At 51.6% G+C, this 26,710-nt stretch overlaps 2 protein-coding genes across 4 annotated transcripts; one reads left to right on the forward strand and one right to left on the reverse strand.

Moving 5' to 3' along the window:
• Positions 1-3,513: 3,513 nt before the first annotated feature.
• On the reverse strand, positions 3,514-11,143 carry FHL3 (four and a half LIM domains 3). Of its 3 annotated transcripts, none has more exons than XM_041739124.1 (6): positions 10,988-11,143; positions 6,157-6,330; positions 5,896-6,070; positions 4,727-4,896; positions 4,446-4,632; positions 3,514-4,319 (listed from the first exon to the last, which is right to left on the reverse strand). In XM_041739124.1, exons 2-6 carry the CDS (start codon positions 6,310-6,312, stop codon positions 4,165-4,167), a joined length of 843 nt encoding a protein of 280 aa, XP_041595058.1. In that variant the 5' UTR covers positions 6,313-6,330; positions 10,988-11,143; the 3' UTR covers positions 3,514-4,164. The 3 variants fall into 3 exon arrangements, with proteins under 3 accessions (XP_041595058.1, XP_041595059.1, XP_041595060.1); XM_041739125.1 differs by having other exon boundaries at positions 6,157-6,397; positions 10,988-11,141; XM_041739126.1 differs by having other exon boundaries at positions 11,046-11,131.
• Positions 11,144-15,430: 4,287 nt separating this feature from the next.
• On the forward strand, positions 15,431-25,195 carry UTP11 (UTP11 small subunit processome component). Its single transcript, XM_041739137.1, has 8 exons — positions 15,431-15,585; positions 19,008-19,069; positions 20,341-20,443; positions 20,843-20,956; positions 21,437-21,530; positions 21,622-21,752; positions 23,755-23,865; positions 24,554-25,195. Exons 1-8 carry the CDS (start codon positions 15,523-15,525, stop codon positions 24,635-24,637), a joined length of 762 nt encoding a protein of 253 aa, XP_041595071.1. The 5' UTR covers positions 15,431-15,522; the 3' UTR covers positions 24,638-25,195.
• The last annotated feature ends 1,515 nt before the right edge of the window (positions 25,196-26,710 follow it).

Here is a 26,710-nt window from a genome sequence, read left to right on the forward strand (position 1 = left end):
CCGACATATTGAGATGGTATATTGAGATGAAATGTCCAGAAAGGCAAATCTATGGAGGCAGAAAGTAGACGAGTGGTTTTCCGTGGCTGCATGTGAGATTGGAAGTGACAGCAAATTTGGTGGTGATAGAAACGTTCTAAAATTGGATTGTGCCGATACTTGTTCCACGAACTCTATTAAATTTGCTCAAAGTAATTGAGTTGTACGCTCAAAGTGGGTGCATTTTGGGGTATGTAACTTATTCCTCAATAAAGCTGTTGAAAAAAATCTATGTGAATTCAGTGAAAAGATGGTCACACAAAGTGAAAAGGATCTCGATGCATAATAATGTGTGTAAAAATAGATGCACAAGGAGATTATTTCTCTGAGGATATCCAAGTAACAGTAAACAGCAGTTGTTTAAGAGGAGAGAACTCCAAAGATCTGGTACAGGAGGGAAATTTTTCTTTGTGTACACCCGGCATGAAAGCTTTTTTTCTTAACATACACATAAATTAGCTTTTCATTTAAAAAAATAAACATAAAGGGCAGCCCGGGTGGCTCAGCGGTTTAGCGCTGCCTTCAGCCCAGGGCGTGATCCTGGAGACCCGGGATCAAGTCCCGTGTCGGGCTCCCTGCATGGAGCCTGCTTCTCCCTCTGCCTGTGTCTCTGTCTCTGTGTCTGTCATGAATAAGTAAATCAAATCTTTAAAAAATAAATAAATAAACTTAAAACTCAAAAATATGTATATGCACATGCATGCTTAACAAAAAAGAACCAGGAGGCTATGTCAAGAAATTATTAGTGATTTACCTATTCTTTTTACTTTTTGGTGAGTCTCCATTTTTTTCTACAGTAAGAATGCATTGCCTTTTTTTTTTTTAAGTTTGAAAATAACACAGGGATAATGACTCTTGTTGTGCCTGCTCATGGGGGTGTTGTGAGGGTTATATTTACGTCTACAAATTTAAGCAAGATCTCAACCTTTGGAAGAGTACCCCTGGCAAAACTCCTCACCAGAGGCTTTTCCTGCACCACTAGAAACAAGAAGGGAAATCTCCATTCAAGACTGGAGAGGCTTGGGGATCCCTGGGTGGCTCAGCGGTTTAGCACCTGCCTTCACCCTGGAGTCCCAGGATCGAGTCCCATATCAGGCTCCCTGCATGGAACCTGCTTCTCCCTCTGCCTGTGTATCTGCCTCTCTCTCTCTCTCTTTCTCTCTCTGTGTCTCTCATGAATGAATTTATTCATGAGAGACACAGAGAGAAAGATGGTGATACACAGGCAGAGGGAGAAGCAGGGCTCCATGCAGGAAGCTTGATGTGGGACTCGATCCCGGGACCAGGATCACACCCTGAGCCAAAGGCAGACACTCAACTGCTGAGCCACCCAGGCGTCCCGAATAAATAAAATCTTAAAAAAAAGTTATAGTTAAAAAAAAATTTAAAAAGATCAGAGAGACTCTGTGTGTGTACGTGTGTGTTTGGTAGAGTTTGGAATCTACCATATTTCATAAAATATGAGATGCCATCAAATATTAATCCCACCATTATATTATATTCCACTAAGAAGGAAACAAAAAATTATCAAACTATGTCACATCTTTGATTTTACAGTCGCATCTGAGTTTCTGAGATGTTAAATCTGAAAAATGTTTGCCTTGAAATCAAGGACATGGTACCTGTATGCCTCTTCCTCCTAGGTGGGTAGGCCACTTAAGCAGAACCATTTCCCTTCCTCCCTCTAAAACCTTCTCCTCCTCCAGTCTCCCAAACCAGTCACCAAATCCTGTCTTTTCCACCCCTGATGCCCCTGGCCTCTTTTTTCTCTCTCCTCCACCAGTGCACCAGCTTCCATCAGAGCCTGCTCCTCTTACCCCTGCAATCCATTATTCATGCTGTACCCAGAGTGATCATCTTATGCCCCTGCTTACACATTTCCACTGCAGCTTTACCCGCAGGGTGAGGTCTGTTTAACTTGGCATTTATTTTTTTCGTGACCTGGCCTCTGCCTGCCATTTCGGTCTCTTGGCATTTTCTCCAAATGAAATTACTCGCTGCTTCCCCAAAGCACCATATATTATTTTTTTCAGGCCTCCAGTTCTTTGCACCAGCTGTTCGCTGTGCTTGGACTACTCTTCCTCAACAAGTATTTATTGAACGAGTAGTAAGTGCCGGGAGCTGAGAATACAGGGGTGAGCAAGGCAGGCGCGAGCCCCATCCTCGTAGAAGCTCGTGGGAGAGAGAGACAAAAGTGTAAACGTGTGATTATGAACGATAAGCACACACGGTGGGTATCTGTAAAGCTTTGTTGAAAATGTCACCCGTTGGGGCAGCCTGGGTGGCTCAGCAGTTTAGTGCCACCTTCCGCCCAGGGCCTGGTCCTGGGGACCCGAGATCGAATCCCACATCAGGATCCCTGCGTGGAGCCTGTTTCTCCTTCTGCCTGTGTCTCTGCCTTTCTCTATGTGTGTCTCTCATGAATAAATAAATAAAATCTTTAAAAAAAGAAAAGAAAATGTCAACCATTGAACTCCAACATTAAAAAAATAAAAATAAAAAAAAATAAATAAAAATAAACAAATCCTATTAGTTAATCCTATAAAAGAAAAAAGAAAATGTCAACCAACCACAGCCTCAGAAAGTTTAGGATTGGGGGGGGTTAGGAATCCACCTGTGGTTACCTAGGGGACTTTGGGGAATGGACAAGTGGAGTCTCCACCTCTGAGAAATGGTAAAATGCCCTGCCCAGAGGATTTCTGGGAGGCTTTAGTAGGAGACACCGATCTGCTGGACCCGAGGGCCCCTCCCACAGGGGATGGGCGCGGGCCCCACCCCAGGGCGCGCCCCGGAGCGCCCCCGCCAGTGCGCACAGCCTGCCTCCGGCCATTGGGGCCGAGGGCGGGGCAGGGGCCGAGGGCGGGGCAGGGGCCGAGGGGAGCAGCGCTCCGCCCCATCTCCCCACTTTGGGGGACAACCCCCCTCGCTCATTCCCGCCTCCACCCCCTGAATCATGGGGGGGGGGCAGGGGGGCGGGGCTGTGACCCATTCATGCCGGGAATCGGATCCAGATGTTCCCGCGGCGCGTGCAGCTGCATCCTTGCCTTTTTTGGCAAAAAACGTGCGGCCGCAAGCGGATCCCGGGCCGCCTCCGCTAATCCTGGGGAAGAGGGGGAAGGGGGCCGAGGGTCTGGGCCCAGACTGGGGATCCGCCCCGGGTGCTCTGCGGGATGTTGGACGCGCTATGGGGAGCGCGGTTTGCATGGGCCAGGGGAACCCCTTGCCAGCTCCACTCCCCGATTGGGATCTCCCCTAAACCCCTCCCGCCCCCACCAGGGAGGAAACAACCCTTGGCCTGCAGGGGGGAGGCTGGCGGTGGTGGGGATCCCCGTTCTCCAGAGACTTCCCACCCCGAGGCCCAGGGGCTTCCTCCTTTGCCTTGCACAGAGGAGCTGCGAGGGCCTGAGGCTCCCGGTCAGCGAGGGCACCCTCCTCCCCCGCCACCCCCCAGACAAACACACGACTGACCTTCACTTCCTCACACTGCACACTGCTTTATTGCAGAATCTGGAAGGTGGGTGAGCCAATCCCACCCCTCTGCCCATCTCTGGGCAAAATGGAGCTCAGATGAAATGAGGAAACACTAGGCAGACCCGGACTGGGCGCAACCCTGTGCTCTGGGATCCCCTTAGACAGTGAATTCCCATTTTGCTGCTGCCCAGAGAGCCCCAGCCCTGGGGACAGGGTGGGATGGGGGTTAGGGAGGGTCAAGCCCGAGTAGAGTCCACTTTTGAGGACTTCTCAGGCACCCATTGAAGACCTAGAGTCTCTGGAAAGTCTAGATTGAAGGGGGCCTGGGTCCGGGAGTCCAGGTTTGGAGAATTGGGCCTAGAGCCCTGGTTTGGGGAGAGGGCTTGGTCTGGGAAGCAGACTGTGGGGAGAGGGCTGAAGTCTAGAGTCCAGGCTTGCGAAAGGGCTTTGAATCATGGAGGCTCCATAAGGGCCCAGGTGTGGGGGCCCTGGGCAAGGGAGTACCAGTTTGGGGATGTTGGAGCAGGGAGGCTGAATCCTGGAGCCCAGGAGGAGCCCCAATTTGGGGAGGGGCTGGGTCCCAAAGGTGGTTTGGAAAAGGAGCCTTAGTCCTGGAGCCCTGGTTTGGGAGGTCCTGGGCCCAGGAGTCCTGGCTCAGGGCCCTGCCTGGCTGCAACCCTGACACACCACTTGATCTCCGTCCGGCACAAAGCCTTGGCCCACCAGGGAGGTGGAGCAGCGGGCGCAGGAGAAGCAGCTGTGGTGCCAGTGGCGATCTTCAAAGGACACATACTTGCCTCCACCAAGTCCTGGAGGGAGGCTGGAGGTTAGCTCTGTGGATCTGGAGCGCAGTCCTGTCGCCCAGCCTCACCCAATACCAAATCCCATCCCCTTGCTTGCACCCTACCCGCAATGTTCTTTGACCCTTGTCCCACCTGTGATGGGGCGCTTGCAGCTGCTGCACTTGGGTGCAAAGAGTTCTCCAAAACAGGCCACACAGTAGGGATCGTCATCCCGGGAGGTGAACTGCTGCCCTGCCAGGGGCGTCTGGCACCCTGTGCAGACCAGGCATTCTCGATGCCAGGGCTGGTCGCGGTATGTCACGCCACCCTGTGTCAGCGTCTGTGGGGGGCAGCACCTGTCAGCAGGGGGACGTGGCGACTCCCACCCCACAACAGAGCCTCACTCACCCCCACCCCACTGGCCCAGCCCCCACCTTGCTGCAGCGGGCGCAGCGAGGAGCAAACTTGTTCTCATAGCAGGGCACGCAGTAGTGGGCACCCTTGTCGGGCACAAAGGAACGGGAGCCCAGCGGCTGTTCACAGCCGCTGCACAGGAAGCAGTGCTCATGCCACGTCTGGCCTCCGTATTCCAGCTTCCGGGACCCTGTGGGGAACAGGGGTCCCACTCAGAAGCTGTGTCCCAAGCTCCTGAGTGCCACTCTCTGCCATTTTCTGAGGACAGTCCCTGCTGTTCCCATAGCCTAAGCAGGGTGGCATCCATGCACATGCTGCAGGGACCCTCGCCGTGTAATATGGCACATGCTTCCCTCCCCCAAACACTGCACAGGCTAGCTGGGCACATGCTAGGTCCCCATAACACGAGGGCTTGGCATAGGTGAAGTCCCCACATGTACCAGATATGGCTGTGTCAGCACACACCAGGCCTCCAGGTCACAAGCATGATGACTCAGCACGCGCTCAGCCCTTATACGCGAGATCCACTGGTTTTAGCACACCCACAAAGACCCCACGTATACACTAGGCAAGCAAGTCTTTGCTCACGCAAAGCCCTAATGCCCTGGACATGATAGATTCAGTACGAGCAAAGCCTTTGTGTATCCTAATCCTGTCATTCTCCACGTGTCCTAAGCCCTCACCCATCTAGGAGGCATGCAGGTCACCATACCCCTGAAGCTCTGCTTCTCCATCTCTACCCACACCAAGCCCCGATGCACCAAGCGTGCCGGTCTCATTGTACTCCTCACTCCTCCATGTACCAAACATGCAGGTGTTCACACATGCGGAACCCCCAGGGGGGTCTCAAGCTTGTCAGTCTGCGCATCGCGGGAAGCCCACAGGTGCACACCAGGTCCGGCACACGCTAAACCCTCTGAAACATACCGGGCTTGTCCGTTCCTCTACGTGCTAAGCTTTCACGTGTACACCTGGGTGTGCCAGCCTGTGCGCACCCTAATCTCCCAGGAGCGTACAGGCGTGACCGATCCCCACATATGTCAGATTTCCAAAAAGATGCCACGCATGCAGGCCTTTGTAATACTAAGCCTTCCTGGATGTAGCGGGCACGTGCCAGTCCCCTGTTACGTGCACGAGGCCTGCGCAGAGGCCAGGGTGGCAGGCGGATGGTGGGCCCCCGGGGACGTACCGGGCATGACGGTCTCCCCGCAGGCAGAGCACTGCGACGAGAAGGCACTGCAGTAGCAGTCATTGCACAGCAGCTCGCTGTCCTGGCACGTGAAAGGCTCGTCGGCCAGGGAGCGCTGGCAGCGGCAGCAGCGGAAGCAGCCCTCATGGAAGTGGCGGTCCTCGTAGAACAGCTCCTGCGGGGAGCACGGCAGGGGCGATGGCACCTTTGCCCCTCTGCCAGCCTCCACCCACTCCTTGCCCGGTGTGCTCCAGCCCTTACCCTGGAGTCGTGCCCGATAAGCTGCTGGCACTCGGCACAGGTGTTGGCGAAGGTGCTGTCGTAGCAGGGCACACAGTAGGGGCCGTCGTCCGTCTGGATGTATTTGCGGCCATACAGGGACTCACTGCATTTTGCACAGTCAAAGGCCTCGCTCATGGTGGCTGTGAGTGAGCCCTGCCAGGGGCAAAAGGTAGGGTGCGGGTCACCCAGAAGGGCTGTGGCTTGGCCCCCTGCAAAAGTCCTTTGCGTTTAAAAAAAAAAAAAAAAAAGAAAGAAAGAAAGAGCAAGAGACCAGGTCTGAGAAATGCCAGGTCAGGACAGGGGGCGATGAGGACAGGGTGCTTCTGGAAACCCAGGAGTCCTGCATGTTTATTTCTGTATTTAACAGTGGGGTGGGGTGGGGTGGGGGGAGAAGGGGTCAGGAAAAAATCAGGAAGCAGAAGTTGTTTTCTTATCTGGGCCCTCACAGATCTGGGGGGAGGGGGCTTTTCCTGGGTCAGTGACTCATTTCCTGCCCCAGTCTGAGTTTAGCTTCCAGTGTCCCTACTGTCCCCATGGGGACGAGAGTAGGGGCAGGGAGCCACCCCACTCTGTATCCCTTAGGAACAGTACTCCCACCCTCTCCTGACTCCCAGGAAGGGGCCCTAGGTATATGCAAAGAGGAACCTCGAGGGATGTGAATGGGCTGTGCCCGCCCTCTCCTGGTCCAGGAGCCAGCGGACTGCTGGAGGGCTGCTGGGCCATGAATGGTGGAGGTGGATGTCACCTCATCACCTCGGGCCTCCCTCCAGGAGAATCAGCCAGAGCAAGCACTTCAGAGGCTCAGCCTGGGTTTAAGCAGGAAGGAAATCCTGCAAGCTAGACACAGCCAAGCTTCCCCAGCTGGACCCTCTGCCCTCAGCCCCCTCCAGCCCCTGCTGGGTCTCTGGTCACACCAGCCTGGGCAGCCTCGGCCTGCAACATCTGCAGCAGCTGTGGCAGCACAGATGGCCAGATGTCAGGTCTGGCCAGCAACAGGGGAGGAAAAAAAAGGGAACCTGAGACGCCTGGGGAGGGAGAGGGGAACTAAAAACATAGATGATGCAGCGTGCCCCCTGCCATCTCCAGGCAGCCATCACTCCTGGCAGAGCTTTGCAACCCCCTAGGTCATTATTTCCCTCCCCCTGCCTCTGGGAGAAACAGCCTCTCCCCAGCTTTTCTGGTTTCTGAGGGTTTGGGGTAGGGGGGGAATGGAGGGTGAGAGAGTGGGAGCCACGGAAGACATCTTCTCCCCAATCTGGCCCCCTCGAGTGGGTAGTCAGGCAGGGGGGAGCCCTGCAAGCTGCTGCTGCAGACACCCAGCCCCCACCAAACCTCAGACACTTTCCATTTTCTCAGGAACAAAGCATGTTTGCGGGATGAGGTCATCCACACAGCTGCCTCTGGAACAGGAGCATGGGGAGTGGGGGGGGGGGAGCAGGGAAGTGGGGTTCCCAGTCCCTTCTGCTGCCCCTGACTCCAGTTTCTGGCCCCAGATTCAGAACTCCCACCCCCAGCCTCCTTGTCATGAAACCTGCTCTCTAAGGGCTGGGATCCCAGGGAGGGTGGAGAGGAACCACCAAGACTCCTAGGAAGGGGATGTTCTCACAGCTGCAGAGGAGCCTGGAGAGGACAAAGGAACCCACCAGGCCACTACCTCCCCCCCACACACACCCCAGTAACTGGCAGTCCCCGGAGCCTGCCCAGGCTCGGGTTGATGGAAAAGTGCTCCTTTTCTCAGCCACCCCCAGTGGGAAATTCTGGCCAAGAAGCGTTGCTCTGGCTTGGAGTTCAGACTCCAGGCGCCAGCAAACGCCCCAAGCCTGGAGGGCCTGGCTCTTGAAGGGATGGTTTGTGAACTCCAAGCTGCCCTTCTGTACCACGGAGTGGGGGGAACACAGAGTTCGGATCCCAGGCCAGGCCACGAGGCCTCCAGGGGCTGGGGTCTTCAGAGAGGTGATTCTGGGGCAGGGCTATGCTGTGGGGTAGAGGGCAGCCCTCTTTCTCCATCTGCTCCCCGTCAATCAGGCCTGGGTTTCCTCTGGCCCAATATCTGAGGGTTGCCTGGGCTGTGGGCCACTGGGCAGCAGGGGGCCACAAGGGTGGAGTGTGTGGCCATGGTCCGTTGGGGAGTGCCCCAAATCTTTTCCTTCCTTTCTGGCTTGGCACACAGCAGCCATCACCTTCCCGGGCCCAGGGTAGCCCTGGGGCCACCCTCTGGGAGGCAGTCATCACTCTGAGACAGGGGCACCCCAAATAGGGTATGGGCATGGCTTCTGTTTTCTTCCCAGAATCCCCCAGTCCCCTAGTTTGTCCAGCTGGGCTCTAATGAGGACAGAGTGAAGGGCACTATCGAGACCCACCTGTCCCTGCCCATCCCCCTTCCTCCCCTCCCTCCCACTTTCCCTGGCACAGCAAGAGAACTGAAGAGAACCAGTCTTATATTCCCTCATGGCCTGGGGAGGGGGGGTTACAGAGGAGACTGCTCAGTCTGCCAGATGGCTCTCAACTCTTGTCCTCAACACACACACACACACACACACACACACACACACACACACCACCCCTACACCTGACACACACATCTGGCACCTTCCAGTGAGCCTCCCAGAGGTCAGAATGGCTAGATAAATGGCTGTGGCATAGTGTATAGTAGGCCCAAATGTGGCTTGGGGTGGGCATCCTGACTTCTTCCCTTACTAGCTGGGTGATCTTGGGCAAGTCACTTAAGGTTCCTGGGCCTGTTTTCCTCTACGCCTACCCCCTTCTCCCGGGGTTGTTGTCAGGCTGAAATGGTGGTGCTTGGAAAGCACCTGGCAGAAAGGGACTCCTCAGTGAATGGTAGCTGTGGGCGTTTTTATGATCAGCCCCTCACTCATACGGGGGTCAGACAAATTTCTGAGCCAGGCCTGGGTCAGGGAGCTGGCCTGGGTTTTGACCTGGACATTCTCAGGGTAGATCCAGGGACAGACCAAAGAGGGACCCCCACCCCAACTCCCCAGTTCCACTAGGGGAAGTGAAGAAGCCCAGGCCGGGGGGCTGCCTGAGGAGATCAGTGGGGCCAGCCTGGTGCCAATGAGCATAACTCCTGAGACCCCTCACACAGGTACACAGGTGTACACACCTGCATGCTGCTTGGCCTCCCATAAAGAGCAATCCCATCCACCATTTCACCAGATCTCCCAAAAGGCAGGCAGGAGAGGATGTCATTCCCATCTTACAGTCGAGCACAGGGACAAGCCAGGCCCAAGGTCACTCAGGCCTCGGAGAGCCCAGGTTCCCTGCTTCCCAGCCTGGAGCCCTTTCTTGTTTTTCTCTCTAAAAATGCTGCAGCGGTGGTAAAACGGGGTGGTCAACATTTTAAGAGCAGGGGTGTAGGAGATACTCGGTGACATCACTAGCACAGGAGTCTCACTCTTCTCCCCCAGCTGCTAACCCTGCCATTGGAAGGCACCCAGAAGCCTTTCCAACTGCCCATGCCAACCGCTCAACTCCTTTGCCCCCATCCACCCTGCACTGTCGGGGAGGACCCTGGCCAGGCCTCACAGCTGTGAGTCAGTATCAGATCAGACCCCTCCCCCCAGCTCCCAGGAACTGACAGGAGATTTAAGGGGAGAAACCTAACCTAACCCACCTAACCCCCCCAGCCCCCACCTCCCGGTATCAGGCACCAGCCCCAAACTCTCCCTCTCCCCACCCCTCCCCGCCATGGGGCCTGGGAGTCAGAGCAGTTTAGGGGAAGGAGGGCGGGAAGCGGGATCCAGCAGCTGCCTTGGGGACAGGAGAGGAACAGTTCATTCACCCCGGGTCCCCCAGGGCTGAAGCAGCATGTCCATGATTTGAGTTTAAAAATAAATTGGAGCTGTCTTGGTGTGTGCCTGGGACTCCTTTCCGACGTGCCTGTCTCAGGTCCTTGCCTCACGGGGGCCTGGCTGGCCCAGAGTCTCTGTTTCCCCGCACCCCTGCTTCCCAGTCTTTCTCAGGCCTCAGTGTCTCGGGGTCTGTCTGGGAAGCTGTCAGGGCGCCTCCAGCAAAGCCAGCTGCACCCCACGCAGCGCGACTGTGCCTCTGCACACCTCAGCTGTCTCCGTGTTTTGGGGACCCGTGTCCCGGGCTCGTGACCTCTGCTCATTTCTACCTCTGTACACCCAAATCTCCGTAACTGTGTGCCTCCAAGGGGTTCCCACCCCAACCGCTTCGCTTCCTCCTCGGAGCACCTCTGTTCCTGAGCGTCCCTGTCGGCAGTTTCTGGACGGCTCCATAGGCCTCACAGAGGCTGATCTGCCACAGGGCTAAGGAGGCTCGGGCTTCGGGGCCCCTCACGCGCCCGGGACCCTGCAAAGCCCTGGGAAGGGCGCTGCACCGTGTTCACCGGGGTCAGGGGACGCTTCTCCTTCGAGCGCTCCAACCCACAAAACCTAGGTCCGTCCAGACGCCTCCGGGCTCCCTCTCGGGGACCCTACGCCCCCAGAACCTGTCCCTGACTCCCTGACTCGGGTCCCCCTGCAGCCCCCTGTCCAAGCCTGCCGCGCGGGCCCGCGTCTTGGGCTGGCTCTGCCCGGCTTTCTGGGAGCCTCAGTTTCCCCAACCCTCCAGGTCCCGCGCTCGACTCTGGCTTCTCCGTTTCAAACTTGGCCCCTTCCCCCCCATCCCCAGGTGTCGAGCAGCTCCCCCCACCCCGCCGGGCGGCCGGGGTCCGGGCGGTCCCGGGGGTGGGGGGGCGCCCTCCGGGGCTCGGCGCCCCCCGCTCCAAGCGCGCCCCCGGGGCGTCGCGGGGGCCCCGGGCGAGGGGCCGGCCTGGGCGGGAGCTCACCTCGGAGCGGGCGGCGGGAGCGGGGAGGCCGGGCCGCGCGTCCCTCGGCGGCTCGTACCTGCGGGCCGGGCGAGCGGGGCCGGGCGGGGCGAGCGGGGCCGGGCGGGGCGAGCGGGGCGAGCGGGGCGAGCGGGCGGCCGGCGGCGCTGCCGGTGCGCACGGACCGAGCGGGCGAGTGGAGCGCGGCCCCAACCCCTCCCCGAGGAAGTGCGCGCCGGGCCCGCCCCGCCCGGACCCCGCCCCCGGCCGCCCCCGGCCGCCCCCGCCCCGCACCCCCAGGCCGGGGGCCAGACCCCGCCCACACCCCCCTCGGGCCCGCGGGTCTAACCTGGCTCGCCCGACCTTCCCGGGCGCCGGGACCCCGCCCCCGTCCCCTCCTCGCCTCCGCCGTCCTCTCCCCTGCTGCACCCCCTGCACCCCCCAGCAGCCCGCTGGAGACCGCCTGCTGCACTCGATCTCGAGCACGGGGCCCGGGACCCAGCCCACCCAAGTCCCCTGGGGTCCTCACTCATGGCCTCTTCGTGCGCCCCCACTCCCACCTTCCAGCTCACCCCCCCAGGGTCACACCTAGATCCAGCTTGTAAAGGGGCCTTAATCAAGCCTGGAGGCCGGGGAGTGTGTGTGTGTGTGTGGGGTGGTTTGACTCTGCTCTCACGGCCCTCCCTATCAATGAGAACCAAGGTGTTCTCTGGAAACAGGGAGTGAAGAAGGGACCCCCCCCCCCCCACCTCCGCCTCCACCTGACCCCAGACTGGGCCTTGACCTTCAATGATTTCACAACTTTTGAGTGGCAAAGACAGAAGTACCCCCCACCTCCTCACCTCCGGAGGCACCCTGGGACAGAGAAGTTCGGCCTTGGGTTTCCACAGTGCCCAGGAATAGTTATGACCTTTGAGGCCCAGGGGAGACCCTAATCCTTGGCCCCATGGTTTTTGGGTTTCTCAGGGAGGGGTGTGAAGAGTGTGCACGGATGGGGCACCGCAGGGTTGGTGGAGGGAAGTGGAGGGAACCCTTCCTCCCCCACTTCTACAGTTTCCAATCCTCTGGCTTTCTCCCTGCGCCCCGGGAGGGTGGACTGCTGCCTGCCAGGGACACAAGGCCCCTCCAGGTCCTTGGGCCAATCCCCCTGGGATCCTCAGGCTTGTCACTAGGCATAAATAGCCTCGATCTAGAAGGGTGGGGGAGGGAGGAGGAGGCTGTGCTGTACTGTTTGCAAAACAGGAGACAACAAACTGACTCTAGAAATAACCTCAGCATCTAGAGTAGAGACTCAGGTGCCACAGGGCTTCTCCCATCCCCCAGGCTGGGTCTAGCCAAGCTCTCAGAACAGAGACTCGTTTGCTCCCAGACCGGGCCTCCTGAATACCTTCCTCTCCCATCTCTAAATCATATTCCTGTCTTCCTGGATCCCAAGTCACCTCACCGTCGAGGCCAGGTTTCCTCCCCAAATTAAACTGTTTGCTTGGTTATTGTTCCTAATGCCTAGATTGTAAGTGCCATGAGGGCAGGGACTGGGTTCTTCTTGTTCACTACCACATTCCCAGTACCTACTCCTATGTCTGCCACATAATAAATATTGAATGAACGAATGAATGACAGATGCTGCTTCAGTTTCAACTCCCCCCCCCACCCCAGTTTGGACCTCAGGTACCTGCTACCTGGAGTCCAGGGAGTGACCAGCCAGCACATGGGTGAGCCCTTTCTCTGGCCTTTGTCATCTAGGTGTAGGAGGCTCCCTGCCTTGGGAAGGGCTCTGAGGTGAGGGGAGGGCAAAGATAAGCAGCTTTCAGAGAGGGAGGGGTATGACTAAGGAAGCTGCTGGATCAAAGGTAGAATTGGGGTTTCTAGTGTTTCCTCACGGCTTGTATCTCTGCTGAACAGCCTTAATAGGAGCCAGCATTTCCCAGGTTCTTTGCACCAGTCCCTGCCTAAGCACGTTGCATACACTAATGCACTTGACTATCCAACAACTGTATGAAATGTGTATTCTTATCCTTATTTTAAAGATGAAAAAAAGGAAATACAGAGAGAGTAAGTAACCTGCCAAGGGCGACACAGCTAATAACAGCAAAGCCTGGATTCAAATCCAGACAGTCAAATGTCAAAGCTCCTTATGCCAAAAAGAGCTTAACTGGCCAGACCTGCAGCCTCTTTAGTCACTCAACCTCTTTACCCCTCTGGCTGCTCATCGGTTAAGAGTGGTTGACTCCCTGACTCACAGCATTCTCGCAAATATTGGAGGAGAGTATACAGCAGGTATTGAATATGTGGGCTTTGCTTTGCCCCAATACATTCCCTTTCACGGTCAAGTGTTAAGGTTCTGCTGCTTGGATTGGAGGTTAGAGAAAATTAGATTTCTGGCTTGGCCTAGCCTAGGGGAGGGACACTGGTATAGGGCAGAGGCTATGTCCTTTCCCCTTCCCATTTGTAGCTCCCCAGTGGGTTCACATTTCCATTGGCCCAGGATGACTACGTGCCTTAGGGAGGTCTAGGGATCAGCCACATGGACTCCCTGTTCCTGTTTCCCATCAGGCCTCCCCCGCCCTCTGGGGAACAGGTGTGTCTGAGCTGGGGCTGGAAGAAGAGTCTGATCGCTGGATGACTAGCCTTGGGTGAGTGGGCTCTGGGTTCCCCTTCCACCACCCAGGAGGCCCCTATACACCTTTCCTTATCTTGTGGTGGAAGGGAGCTTGCTCAGGGTCTCCTGGCTATTCTTTCAACCTGGAAGCGTTTTTTAAAAGGAGGCCCTGGGTGACAACTGACAGGCCTCTTATGGTTTCCTCTGGGTGCTGAATCACTCCCTGATGCTTGTGATCACAAGCCTTCCTTTCCCCAGTGAGAAGACTTCCTTCCTTCTCTGGGCGTATTGCCTGCTCTTACCCATTGGGCTGCCTGGAGCCCCTGCCAGGACTCATGGCTTAGCAGACACCCTCTTTCAGATTGCCCAGGAACACTATTCTCGTGACCCCAAGCCTGGCAATGCTCCATGGGTGTAGAAGGTGAAGTAAGCGACTTCCATAGAGTATGCAGGGTCAGGTGGGGGTGGGAGGGGAGGCGAGCGGAAGAGCTAAATGCTGACTAAATGCTGGCCATTATGCCAAGTGCTAGCCCTGTTGGTTATATTATTACCACTATATAATAGAGTAGGATGTGGCGCTCAGGGAATTTGACAATGTGGCCCCAAATCCAAGCTGATAGTGGTGCATGTGCGGTTCAAATCCAAGGCTGATTCCTGGGTCCTGTTAACCGGGCTGGGGCTGGAGTGGTGGGCCAAATCAGGAAGGGCCTTGTCTTTCAGTGGTTACGTCACAAATGAAGTAGACGCTTGTTCATGTCTGGGACCCTTTGCACATGACACATCTCAGCTACTTTCAGCTTTGTCATGCCCACCCATCTACTGGAATGGCACCTCCTGGGACTGAGGAGAGGATTTCCTCAGAGTGCTTCAGCTGTAGGGCCGAGACCTGTCATGACAGATAGGTGCACAGAACCTGCTGAGGGTTAGCTTCATGTGATGGAAAAGAAAGCAGATGCCCCTGAATGCTCTGCTGTACGGGACCCTCTATCTTTACCGGTAGGTTTAGCAATGACAACCACAACCATTGCTCCCATTGATTGTGAACTTAAGGGCTGAGCACGGCATTATGCACTTTAAACATATTAGTTCCTTTAATCCCTTACAACAATTCTGTGGGTGTAGCATTATTACTACCATTTTATAGATGGGGAGACTGAGGTGCATTGGAGCTAATTTTGTCGTGGTGGGTGGCAGTTTAGGATCAGAACACACCTCTATGGTTTTTGGCCCTAATGATATTGTACTGCTTCTGACACTCGTTCTCCCAGCTAGCCATTTCCCTGAGTGTGTGAAGGGCTCCACTTTTATCACTACTGCTAGGACAGAACTCCTCCATTCTACTGTGAGCCTCTTGACAGTCCCTGTGATGCAAGCAGAGCACACTACCATTATCCTTGTTTTATGGCCGAGAAAAATGATGCTCATTAAAGAGACCTGTCTACAGTCACACGGCCAGTAAGTGGCAGAGCCAAACATGACTTTTAAGGCCTCCTGTCTCTAGGGTGCTCTTTCCGGTGCAGGGTAACATTCACACGACTCCACCTTTAACCGCACCGCGCAAGTGGAGCAAGGGGAGTAGGGCGGCAGGGGCCCGCGCATGCGCACACTCCACGCACAGCTCAGCCCGAGGGCAGTGCCAGCCACGTGTTCCCAGGTGCCTACGCGGAGCCGAGCGCGAAAACGAGATCTCGGTACACGTGCCCAAGTTCTGGCGAATGAGAACGGACTCTCGCAGAGTCACGGGACTAGACCTAGGAAACTACACTTCCCAGAGGCAGCTTCGGGGCTGGGCGCCTCTGCCGAAGGACGTAGTTCCGGAAAGGCAGGCGCCGGATAGGCTGCGCGGAGGAAGTGGGCGGTTCTAAGCAGCTGGCGCTCGGCCTACTTCCGGGAGGATCGGCGGACGCGGCGGCCGAGGCGGTGCGGGGCAGGCGTTGTCTCCGGAGCGCTAGGGGACATGGCGGCGGCGTTTCGGAAGGCGGCGAAGTCCCGGCAGCGGGAACACCGAGAGCGAAGCCAGGTGGGACCGCACGGGACCCAGGAGCGCCGGCCCGTGGCCGCGGGTGCTCCCTCCTCCTCCCCCTTCCCTCCCTCCTCCTCCCCCTTCCCTCCCTCCTCCTCCTCTCCACCTGCGGCCCCCTCCCCTCCCCTCCCCCCTCTCTCCCCTCCCCCTCTCCCTTACGGGCCCGGGTCCCTGCCGCGCATGGGGAGGGGGGGGGCGCCGGGTGCCCGGGGCGGAGCCTTGCGGCGGGCGAGCTGGGGGCGTCCAGCACCCCGGGAGGAGCACTGGCTGCTCCCCGTTCCCTGGGCACCACGGGGAGACGTCTTGCGAGGTTTCAGTGAGGGAGTTGGGCGAGACACTGTGTGCAAAGTGCTTGACCTTCGGGGGGGGGCGGGGACAGGTGAGATCAAAGCGCACACCTGCTGGAGCCATCCCGAGCGCTGGCCCAGCTCACTGCACAGGGGGGCTGTGACCCAAGAGATGGGCCATGGTAACGTTAGCACCGTCAGGCGTGGGCTTGGCGCAGAATCCGCGGAGACCTGCCGCGTACCCATTTTATGTGTCACGCCGTAACGTTGAGGTTTTCCGTCCCAGGTGAGGAAACGAAGGTCCAGGCAGCTTCTGTGACTCGCCCAGTCGCAACGATCAGATTCAGGTGGAGACACTCGTAGGACCTCGCGTGCACGGAGCATGTGTCTCTGTTGGGGAGGTGGAGTAGAAATTAGTTGCATGTTTGAAGAATCAGTGTATCCGCTCCGCTGTGCGTGGAAAGCCCATCGTAACCGATCCAGGAAGGCCCTTAATGGGGACCTGCGGTCCGATTTCATTATGCGGTTGGGGCGGAGAGGGAGAAGAACGTGGCCAAAGTGTTGGTATTGCTGATGGGTGGGATGGGGTTAGGGCCTCTTACAGATATTTTATGGTGCACTTACTGTGTGCTCAGCGGTGCGCTGGGAGCAGTAGTGTAATTTGCCGCCTGGTTTGAACCTAATTCATGGGTCTGTGTGAAAGTAATGATGGAAATGTTTCTTGTGTGCCACAAAGTGCAAAACATGCTTTCCGGTCATCTCATTGAACTCGCAACACTGCGTGGAAGGAGGTAGGACCATTTTCTCAACGCTTGCAGATGGGGACACTAAGGCTCAGAGAGGTTAGATTGCCTGCCCAAAGACACACAGCAGTAGCTGGCAAGCAGCAAAGTCAGGAATCAGGCCGCAGGTTTTGAACCCAGGGGCCGCTGAAAGATGCATAGAGAGGCACTTTCATAAGAGGTGGTGCACGAAAAATGCCAAATGAGGAATTTGTATCGGAAGAGCAGAGATGATGAGGGAAAGCATCACGATGGAACTTGCTGGACTTGGAAGGCAATGATAATAGCTTTTCGAGCACTGACTGTAATGTAGGCTAGGGTATAGCCCAACAGCTGTGCAAGATTATGTCATTTAAATCTACAGCGTGTCCGTGAGGTAGGAGTCTGATGCTTAAAGAGATTGAATGATGGGACGCCTGGGTGGCTCAGCGGTTGAGCACCTGCCTTCGGCCCCAGGAGTGACCCAGGAGACCTGGGATCAAGTCCCACATCGGGCTCCCTGCATGGTGCCTGCTTCTCCCTCTGCCCATGTGTCTGCCTCTCTCTGTGTCTCCTATGCATAAATAAATAAGATCATATATATACACACACACACACATATATAAAGAGAGATTGAATGATGCGTCCAAAGTCACAGTTGTAAATAGTTGGTTTGGATTAACAGAAGACAGGGGGCTTCTGTGGCTGGCCATAAGCATCCTGTTTGAGTAGGAATAAAGGGTCTTTGCAGGAGAGGTGCAAAGGCGGCCGTGCCGGGTAAACATGTTGACAAGAGCACTCCATGTTTGGGTCAAGTTTGGGCTTTATCCTTCAGGTCTTTCACTGAGGGGGTGGGCCAGCTACTGAAGATGTTTTGTATGGAGGGGGGGTAGGTGTGATTAGGTGAGCTATTTCAGATCTGCAATGCCAGGTCTTCTATAACGCAGATCCCTTTCAGTTAGTGTTTTTGTATTTTTTGAGCATATACCGAGTAATGCGATTCCTGGATCGTAGGGTAGCTCTATTTTTGACTTTTTGAGGAACCTCCATACTGTTTTCCGTAGTGACTGCCTCAGTTTGCGCTCCCAGCAACAGCTCAAGAGGGTTCCTTTTTCTCCGTATCCTCCCCAACACCTGTTTTTCGTGGTTTGTTGTTTTTTATTTTAGTTATTTTAATTATTGAGTTATTTGTCGTATCACTTTGAGGATAAGAGATGAGAAAGGTGCCTTAAAATCTCATCTTAATTATTGTACAAGTTTAAACGTAGAGAAGTGTCTGTGTTTCTTCAAAAATCGAGATGATTCAGAGCAGAAGAGGATGCGGTCTCATTTGGTGGGGGCAGAGCACAGACGGTGGCCCCACACGGAGGGGTTTCTAGTTTTAGCTTTGCCAGTTATTTTGTGTTCTTGGGCAGGCTATTCTCTAAACATACTCTCCTTTTGGAAAGTTGGGATAACAGTTGTGTTTTATCTACTTCCTGTGCTTGTTTTGTGGATTAAATGAGATTGTATGTAACAAGCATAGCAGATTGCTTTGCAACAGTAAGTGCTTAATAAACGTGGCCTGTTACGTTGATGTAGGCCGAATCATCTAGCACAGACACTGACATGTATTAATTGCTCAACAAATAGCTTGAGGAGATATAATACCAAGATAGAATCCTTGTGCCTCCTATGCTATCCAAGTACCGTGTCAGAGAAAGCATTTTGTGTCATACTTGGTTTTCTTTCATACTTCTTACCGAAGGTATAATCATAACAGGAAACATATGTGCCATGTGCCAGGCCATGTGCTGGCACTAGCACGTGCAGAGGCTCATTTAGTTCTCATGATAACCTTGAGAAGCAGGTAGTAGTATTCTCGTTTTGTAGTTAGGAAACAGCAGCTCAGAGAAGGTAAGTGACTTGCCCAAGGTCACAGGTTGTTAAGAAGTGAAGCTTGGATTTGAACCCAATTCTCCAGACTAAATTTAGTGCCCTTGCCACGGTTGCCTCCCTGTTATTATGTTTTCTCTTCATAGTATTTTATAAACCCTTGGATTAAGTCTGTAGTAATTTTAGTACAGCTGGCAACTGCTCGCTTAGTGCCGAGTCATTGTTGCCTCTCTCTGTCCTTAATAGGCCAGGAAACCTACTATGGCAGTGCTTGTGACCTCTCTGGCGCCTGTATGGTACCTCTCATCCTTGGGCAGAGCCCAAGGGGAGGGGAGGGGACAGGGTAGCAAGTTGGGGGAGGGGAGGGGACAGGGTAGCAAGTTGGCTCCAAGGACATGGATTTACTGAGCACTCCAGAGACTCTTGTTCCTGCCAGGTGTCCTGTTGTGTTTGCTGAGGGAACTAAGCACTTTTTTTTTCCTCTTTTGTCTTCTAGCCCGGCTTTCGAAAACATCTGGGCCTGTTGGAGAAAAAGAAAGATTACAAGCTTCGTGCCGAGTAAGTTCAGTTTTCTGCTGGGGTGCTGCCAAGAAAGCGGACAGCTTCCCTGCACTGCAGCTGAACATTGCCCAAGTGTCCGAGAGGGGATAGCTTCTTGCCATTGATAAAATGGCCAAAACTCTGGCAACCTGTCACATACTTGTCTGTGACCCTAAACTTTTCTCTTTGGACAGAGTGTAATTTATCTATCTGTAGTTGCGCTGTGGACTTTTTTTTTTTTTTTTTTTAATGTTGCTCCAGATAGTTTTCTCATAGTGGCTTTGGTTTGCCCCTGCCTTCCTTGGTCTTTGAGCCAAAAGCTGATTCTTTTTTTTTTTTTTTCTTCTCTCTTTTCTTGAAATGCAAGATATAATCTAAAATTCCAGTTGTTGAGTCTCTTACATCACTGCGTGTGTGGTGTGGAATGAAGAGATGTGAAAGATGGATTCATAAGACTGAGCGTGGGTGATAATGAACTCTGAAAACATTTTATAAAACAATTACCCCATTCTTTTTCTTTAGCACTTTATTTGGAGAATATAATTGTTTGTTAACCATGCATGTCAGCTGGAGTCCTTTGTGCTCGTGGTACAGATGGTGATGGATTAGGTGGATTGCTCTGGGTCCCAGAGTTTTTAAAGCTAATAATTAATAATGATAACTGAGTGCTATTATTGGCCCAGGCAGAGTTCTAGGAGACTTGCAGTTTTTGCACTTATGTATTCCTCCCAACAATGTTCTGGGACACTGTTATCATACCCGTTTTACAGATTAAATTGTTTTTTTTTTTTTTTTTTTTTTCAGATTAAATTGTAATACAGATTGGTTAACTAACTTACTCAGGATTACTTAGCCCAAAGTGGTGGAGTTGGGGTGTTCATGAAGATAGTCTGGCTCCAGAGTCCACAGTTCTAGTCAGTAGGCTATACTGTGCTGTATAGTTTCCGAATCTTACTTGGTCATCTGGTGCCCAAGCTTGCTTCAGAACCTTGCCTAATGAAGTTTAACGTGTGTTTTGTTTGGTGGTTCTCTGTAATGAGGTAAATGGCAGTAACACATGGGATATGGGGACAGTTAATTACAGGTGAATTTTGGGATAGGAGAGGAGCCTACCTAGACAGGAGCTCAACATCAGTGATGGTGGAGTCTGAATCACATGTAATCATTGCTTTGGCTTTTTGGGATTTCATTTTGTGTAAACTTTAGATGCTTTTAAGATTTGCTCATTGTGGGTGGTTGGTTTTTGTTTTTTTTGTTTTGCTGTGAACCTCACTTAACCTGCCTTTTAGTGACTACCGGAAAAAGCAAGACTACCTCAGAGCTCTCCGGAAGAAGGCTCTTGAAAAAAATCCAGATGAATTCTACTATAAAATGACTCGAGTTAAACTCCAGGTGGGTGCCTGATGGATCAGTTGCTATTCTGAGCTCCACCTCAATAAAGAAAAGAAGGATGGGGGTGGGGGAGGGAGAGATGGAAAGGAAAGATCTTCGGCTTTTATTTAGCCCTTCTCTAGTTGGTCCAGGTACTCTTGGTCAGTATCCAAGGCAAACTGCCCCTTCATGAATAGCATGCATTTCTGCTCCGGAATGTGAATTGTCTTATGCCTGGAGCTGTCCTTAGTGGATGAGAATGGATGCCTGGGTGCCAAATTGAACATGCATCTCAGGGGCTTAGGTGCATTGAACTGCTGTATGGCAATCCGTCGTCTTTGTTCCAGTCATGAGCTATGTGAATGGTTTAGTCATGATTTTAATCTAATAGGAAATATATGTTTTAAATTTGGGTTTTAGGATGGAGTTCACGTTATTAAGGAGACTAAGGAAGAAGTAACTCCAGAACAGCTGAAACTGATGAGAACCCAGGATGTCAAATACATAGAAATGAAAAGGGTTGCGGAAGTTAAGGTAACAATGAAACCCTTTGTTCTGTTGTGTTTTTGTTGTTTAAAGAAGGAAATATAAATTCATTGATCTTGAATTAGAAGTTACGTTTTTCTGGCATTTACAGCCTTAAAGCACTTTGTTGATGATGATGATGATTTAGAAGTATGGACAGTATGGTGGAATGGAAATGAGACAGACTTAGTTTTGAATTCTGGCTCTGCCATTTATTAGCCCCGTGATTATGGACACATTAATCTTCTTGAAAAATTGGTTCCTCATTTCTATTTCATAGGAATGTTAAATGAGTATTTGGAACGTGTAGCCCAGTACCTGACATGTGGTTGGTGCCTGGTAAATTGTAGTTGTCTTTTCCTTTAAAAGAAGGAAGCACAGTTTTTGATGGCTTGTGATTATGATGTGAAATGGTTTAAACTTATGCACATTCATGTCTGATCCCCTGGAAGAACCTAATATAAGATGAGATCATGTTCTGTATTCTAGAAAATTGAAAGACTAAAATCAGAGCTCCATCTGCTGGATTTCCAGGGGAAGCAAAAGAATAAGCATACGTTTTTTTTTGACACCAAAAAGGAAGGTATGAAACGTTTGAGGGTTTCTGAGACAGTTTAGCATATTGGCGTGTGTTTGGTGTCAGATGGTACCTTAAGAATTGTCTTGACTTTCAGTTGAGCAGTTTGATATTGCCACTCACCTGCGAACAGCCCCGGAACTAGTTGACAGAGTCTTTAACAGACCCACAATAGAGACCTTGCAGAAGGAGAAGGTGAAGGGGGTTACCCAGCAGATTCGACTGAAGGTAATTTTTTCCGTTGTTTTTTTGGGTCTGAACTTAGAATCTAGGAGTGTGTGTGTGTGTGTGTGTGTGTGTGTGTTTTAATATTTTATTTATTTATTCATGAGAGAGACAGGCAGAGACCCAGACAGAGGGAGAAGCAGGCTCCATGCAGGGAGCCTGATGTGGGACTCGATCCCAGGACCCTGGGATCCCGACCTGAGCCAAAAGCAGACACCCAACCACTGAGCCACCCAGGTGCCCCCTTCTCTTTTTTCCCCCATTATATTTACTACAATAATTTGAGGAAAACTCATGAAGTTCCATTAGAAGAGTGGAAGGAAGATTTGATGATGGCGATGGGAGCGGAGGAAGGTTCCTTGGTTTTTAACGTTGGGGGACTTGGAGCCGAGTGGCTGGCAACTTAGGTCTGGCTTTTAGTTTGGCACTTGAATCCCACCTCTCTGGGCTTTGAGCTTTTAAGGCTTGTGACTGATGCAGAGAGAGGATGGGACACTGAAGATTTAGGGATTTGATACACTCTGATACTGAACCTTTAGCGGCAAATATACATCTCAGAAAGCCTTTACATATTATGCATTTGTAACCAAAATTTTGTATTATTTTTCCTTATGGTGCTTTCCATTGCTGGAACTGGGTTTGTGCAGAAGACATGCTTTTTCTCAAAGCCTTCTGGAGTTGAACTCTCACTTCTGACTGATTCATTTAAAAAAATGCTGTCAATGTGTTTCAAGCAGACAGCTGTTCTGTTTTGATTTGAATCATTTACACCGCATCAGCTTTGCTTCCAATGTTTAATTTCACAGCAGTTTCTCTAGCTCAGAGGCAGCTAAACTTGCTGTAGTAATATAAATACCCCTAATTAGTTTGACTATGTTGGGTAATCCCATAAATTTGACAGTCTGTGTAATAAAGTGAAAACAAAAGCTGTCTGAAACCACTGCTGTGAGACTATGCTAGAATTGGTGAATTGTTTAAATCTGAAGCCCAGTAATAGTCCCCTCTTGTAGATAACACTTCCAGCTGAGGAGCCGGCTGACTAGTGTTCTCGTGATAACCCTGTTTGTCAATTAGTTGTATTTTCAATTAGCTGTGTCACTAACACGTCTCAAGTGTTGTGGTAGTCCCTAAAGAGATTAGTGCTCCAAACAGAATAGTTCACCAGCACGCCTCTTGAGAAGTTGGGAAGGTTCGGAGCTTGCCATTTTTGTTGAGTGGTATTGTTTCTTTTAGTTGTTTTGTTGAGAGCAAAAATATTTTCATTAAAACTACTGGTGGGTGGATTGCAAGGGAATTTTAAATCTGTAACTTGGAGGGATGGGCAGTCCGGGGATGGGCTTTTATAAAGGAAGTCTCTGAACACTCTTTCCGCACTCACATTTTGTGTAAATAGATGTATACGTTTGTGCAGATTTGTACAAACACATACATGTTTATGTCATGAAAATCCCCCCCCCCCCCAAAAAAAATCCAAAGCTTTCATCAGTTTCTCAGGGGTTTATATATGATTCCTCCAAATTCAAAGACCTTATAAGGGGTATTCAGCAGTGAGAATTCTCACGTCAACTTCTGCCAAAAAAGTCCTCTCTGGTTCTCAGGCACCAGTACACTGCCCAGTGGCCTTTCTGTCCTCTGTTCACTTTGTTTAGGGTTTCCAGGACTGGCTCATTCTTGCATTGCCTTAGGTAACCGGGACGCTCACACAGAGGTTGAACGGCTTAGTGTAGTAGTGGAAAGATTCCTGGGATCTGTGAGACTCGCAGGACAGTCCTGACTCTGTTCCAGGTGAAACATGTGTCCCTGGGCAAGTCTCCAGGGTTCTGTTTAGCCCTAGAATGTGGTGTTCTAAAATGGACAATTTTATAGTCCCTTGTCTTGATTCTGAGTAAAAAGGGAGTTGATGAAACCATTTATGCATCTGGTCTTAAAGTGGATTAAAAAGCAGTTTTTTATTCATTTTTATCTTGTTAATTTTATTGAAAATGTGTGTGTGTTTCTTCCGCAGCGAATAGCTAAAGAAAGGCAAAAGCAGTATAACTGCCTGACACAGCGGATTGAACGTGAGAAGAAATTGTTTGTTATTGCACAGAAAATTCAAACGCGCAAAGATCTTCTGGTGAGGAGAGCCTTAGGCCCTTCCCCCCCCCCAACCCCCCGCCCCTTGTAAAGGTCTTAGCTGAAACAATTTCAGCTGTGTGTAAATCAACCCCAGTGAAAATGTCTGCTCCTTAGGGGCAGTGGTTTGAGCCAGTGTCTGTTACTCTGACAGTGTTGAAATGTTCCTTGATTAAGAAGGGTAATAAGGGGCTTATTAGTCAGTGCTTTGGAACAGCAGAGGGTAGGATCGGGTTGCATATGAACTTTATAGCTTAGGAGCAGCTATGTGTAACGTTTAAACAGGTTAACAAAACAGCGCATGTCACTCATGGGTGTTTAAAAATAGACAACATTGTGTAGTTAAATAGCACAGCTAAGGATTATACGATGTCCCGTTCATATTCTTACGGTTCTTCTAAATGTCAGATCTTTCAGTTTTCCAGATCACTCAGCTCTGCCTTTCTCAACTAGGCTTCCGTGTGAGGATGTGCCCTACAAAAAAAAAAAAAAAGATTTGAGTACCTCTCAGTTTTTCCAAGAACTTCTACACACTGGTGGTAGCCTTATGGATTCCCAGGGGAGAAGATGATTCATTGCATCTGGGGATACTGTAGTGTCTCTCCTGCTCTTTGAGAAGGGCTGAATTAGGGCTAATAAGTATGACCCCTCTCCTACTATTTACCGGTAACCTTTTTACTCTTTTATAGGATAAAACTCAGAAGGTGAAGGTGAAGAACCAAACAGTGAACTCCCCAGCTATTTACAAATTTCAGAGTCGTCGAAAACGTTGAAGTGGTATAGATAAGCTCTGTCATTTCACACGGAAGAGACCCCCCCCCCCCCCCCCCCGTCACTTCACATTCCATTACTCTGAACAACATGGTTTTTCCCATTTGTAAACTTAATTTATTATAGATCTGACTTTTGATACCTTTTTGTGAACAACATTAAAGCCCCTTCCTCTGTTACTGTTTTTGGGGTGTGAAATCAGTCTTATTTTTGTATTTTTTTTTTTTTCCACAATGAAAGCTATATAATCTCATTATGGCGAATTTGGGGAAAAAATGAATTCATCTCTAATCCCAATACTTACTGAAGTACACCAAGTACTTATGAGTGCTAGGAGCTAGGGTGTTGGAGGTGAACAGTATTGTGAACATTGTCGTTTATTTCCTCCATTCTCTAAAGGTATGTGGTTTTTGCTTATGTTTTTGTTTTGTAGTTGTAATTATAGCAAACAATTTTATATCTTTTCTACTTAAATTAGCCCTTGGATTTTGCTGTGTCGCTAATTTTTAAAAAAGTAATGTATGTTCATAGTAAAAATTAAAATATTTTTATTGTTTGCATGTTTTATCTAGACTGATTTTACCATCCTTCCTTCTGTGTTCATTGGATATTCAGATGGCTTCATAAATTAGCTAAGGAGGAATTTTTTTCTCTTTTTATAGCTCAGATAGAAACTCTTGGAGCTAGGAACCCACAGTGGTGGTACTGCCTTATTGATGAAGCTGAAATCAGACAGATCTGGCTCTCTGTTCCTGCCCTCTGCTCTTCTGGCCAACTCATGATTCCAAGGCTATAAATGGCTTGGTACAGGCCTTTGCCCTGGAGATAGAGTCTCCAGGGCATGTGCAGCACCTTTCTTCCCAGAGTCTCACCCTTCCCTGCCCTTATAAGGGTGGGAGGCTGAGGCAGTCAAGACAGGACTGAGCATGCTTGGAGCAAATATGGGAGGAGCAGGGTTCTGGGAGGCTTGCTTACACCTCACCCCCTGGAGGGGGAACAGCTGTGCCTGGATTTTAAAAAGTTAAAAAAAAAAAAAAATCATCATTAAAACTTAAGTTCCTATGACTGCTAGGCTCCTGTACAAAGCCTAAAATGAAAGCCTGTTTCCTAGGGGTGTACCCAGTGGGATTTAGATCTGGGAGTCCTAGAAAATAGGAAGAAGGGACAAGTAATAGAAGTTAGCAGCTTTTGTCCTAAGAAGGGATGTGCTTCCCAGTCTGTGTGTGAACTTCCTCTTGGGGAGGTGGTGAGCTAAGTGAATGTTAATGGTCTTATGACACGGGGGTCTGGGGACTTGAGTCCTGAGCCAAGGAAGGGATTTATCCCATGGGTATTGGACAGAGGAGTGGGTACACTGAGCAGGAGTCTGTTCCTAGTACAGAGCAACTTGGTACTGCTGCTCTGACTCCGTCTCTTGTCCTTACTGGGTGGGAGGTGAGGAGTATATCTAATGCGTTCTCTTGAAGCTTAACGTTTACATAGAGGTACATGCACTTGATTGGATCTCAAATTAATAGATAATGCAAGATATGCACGGCTGAGGTCTCAAACACAGGTGCATGCACACCTGTAGACCTGGTACATGAACACGCCACCAGGGTTTCACGCCCAGAGGTTACACGCAAGGTCCTCACATGTTCTATAGGTACACAGCTGCGCGTGAAGAGGTGTGTGCATGGGCCAAATGGAGCAGGAAAGTCCATCCTCTTAGAGTACCGTAAGTGCCAGTTTGGAGGGAGAGAATTATACAGGGATAAAGCTAAGTGTCCTGAATTGCTGTTACACCGAGGGCTGTTTCTGAGGCCCAAGGAGAGCTTGGCTGCCCCTTGTGATTAACCCAAGACAGATGCTCCAGGCTCATGAGTCCTGAGAACAGGCCAGGACTTTATGCTTTGGTGCTCAGTGGGATGGCTGACTCCTGGCCCCTTGCTTGGGAAGGGGAGACACTGTTGTTTCCTTAGGATCCACGGCTCCAGGCCCAACCAGTGGTTTGGGCTCTTGGTGGCAGCCTGCTCTGGCTGTGCCGAGGGGAATGTGGGCAGCCTACGGAGGTGGAAAGCATTTCTGTGAGTCAG

The sequence above is a fragment of the Vulpes lagopus genome, chromosome 23 (genome assembly GCF_018345385.1).
Source record: "Vulpes lagopus strain Blue_001 chromosome 23, ASM1834538v1, whole genome shotgun sequence".
Lineage (NCBI taxonomy): Eukaryota > Metazoa > Chordata > Mammalia > Carnivora > Canidae > Vulpes > Vulpes lagopus.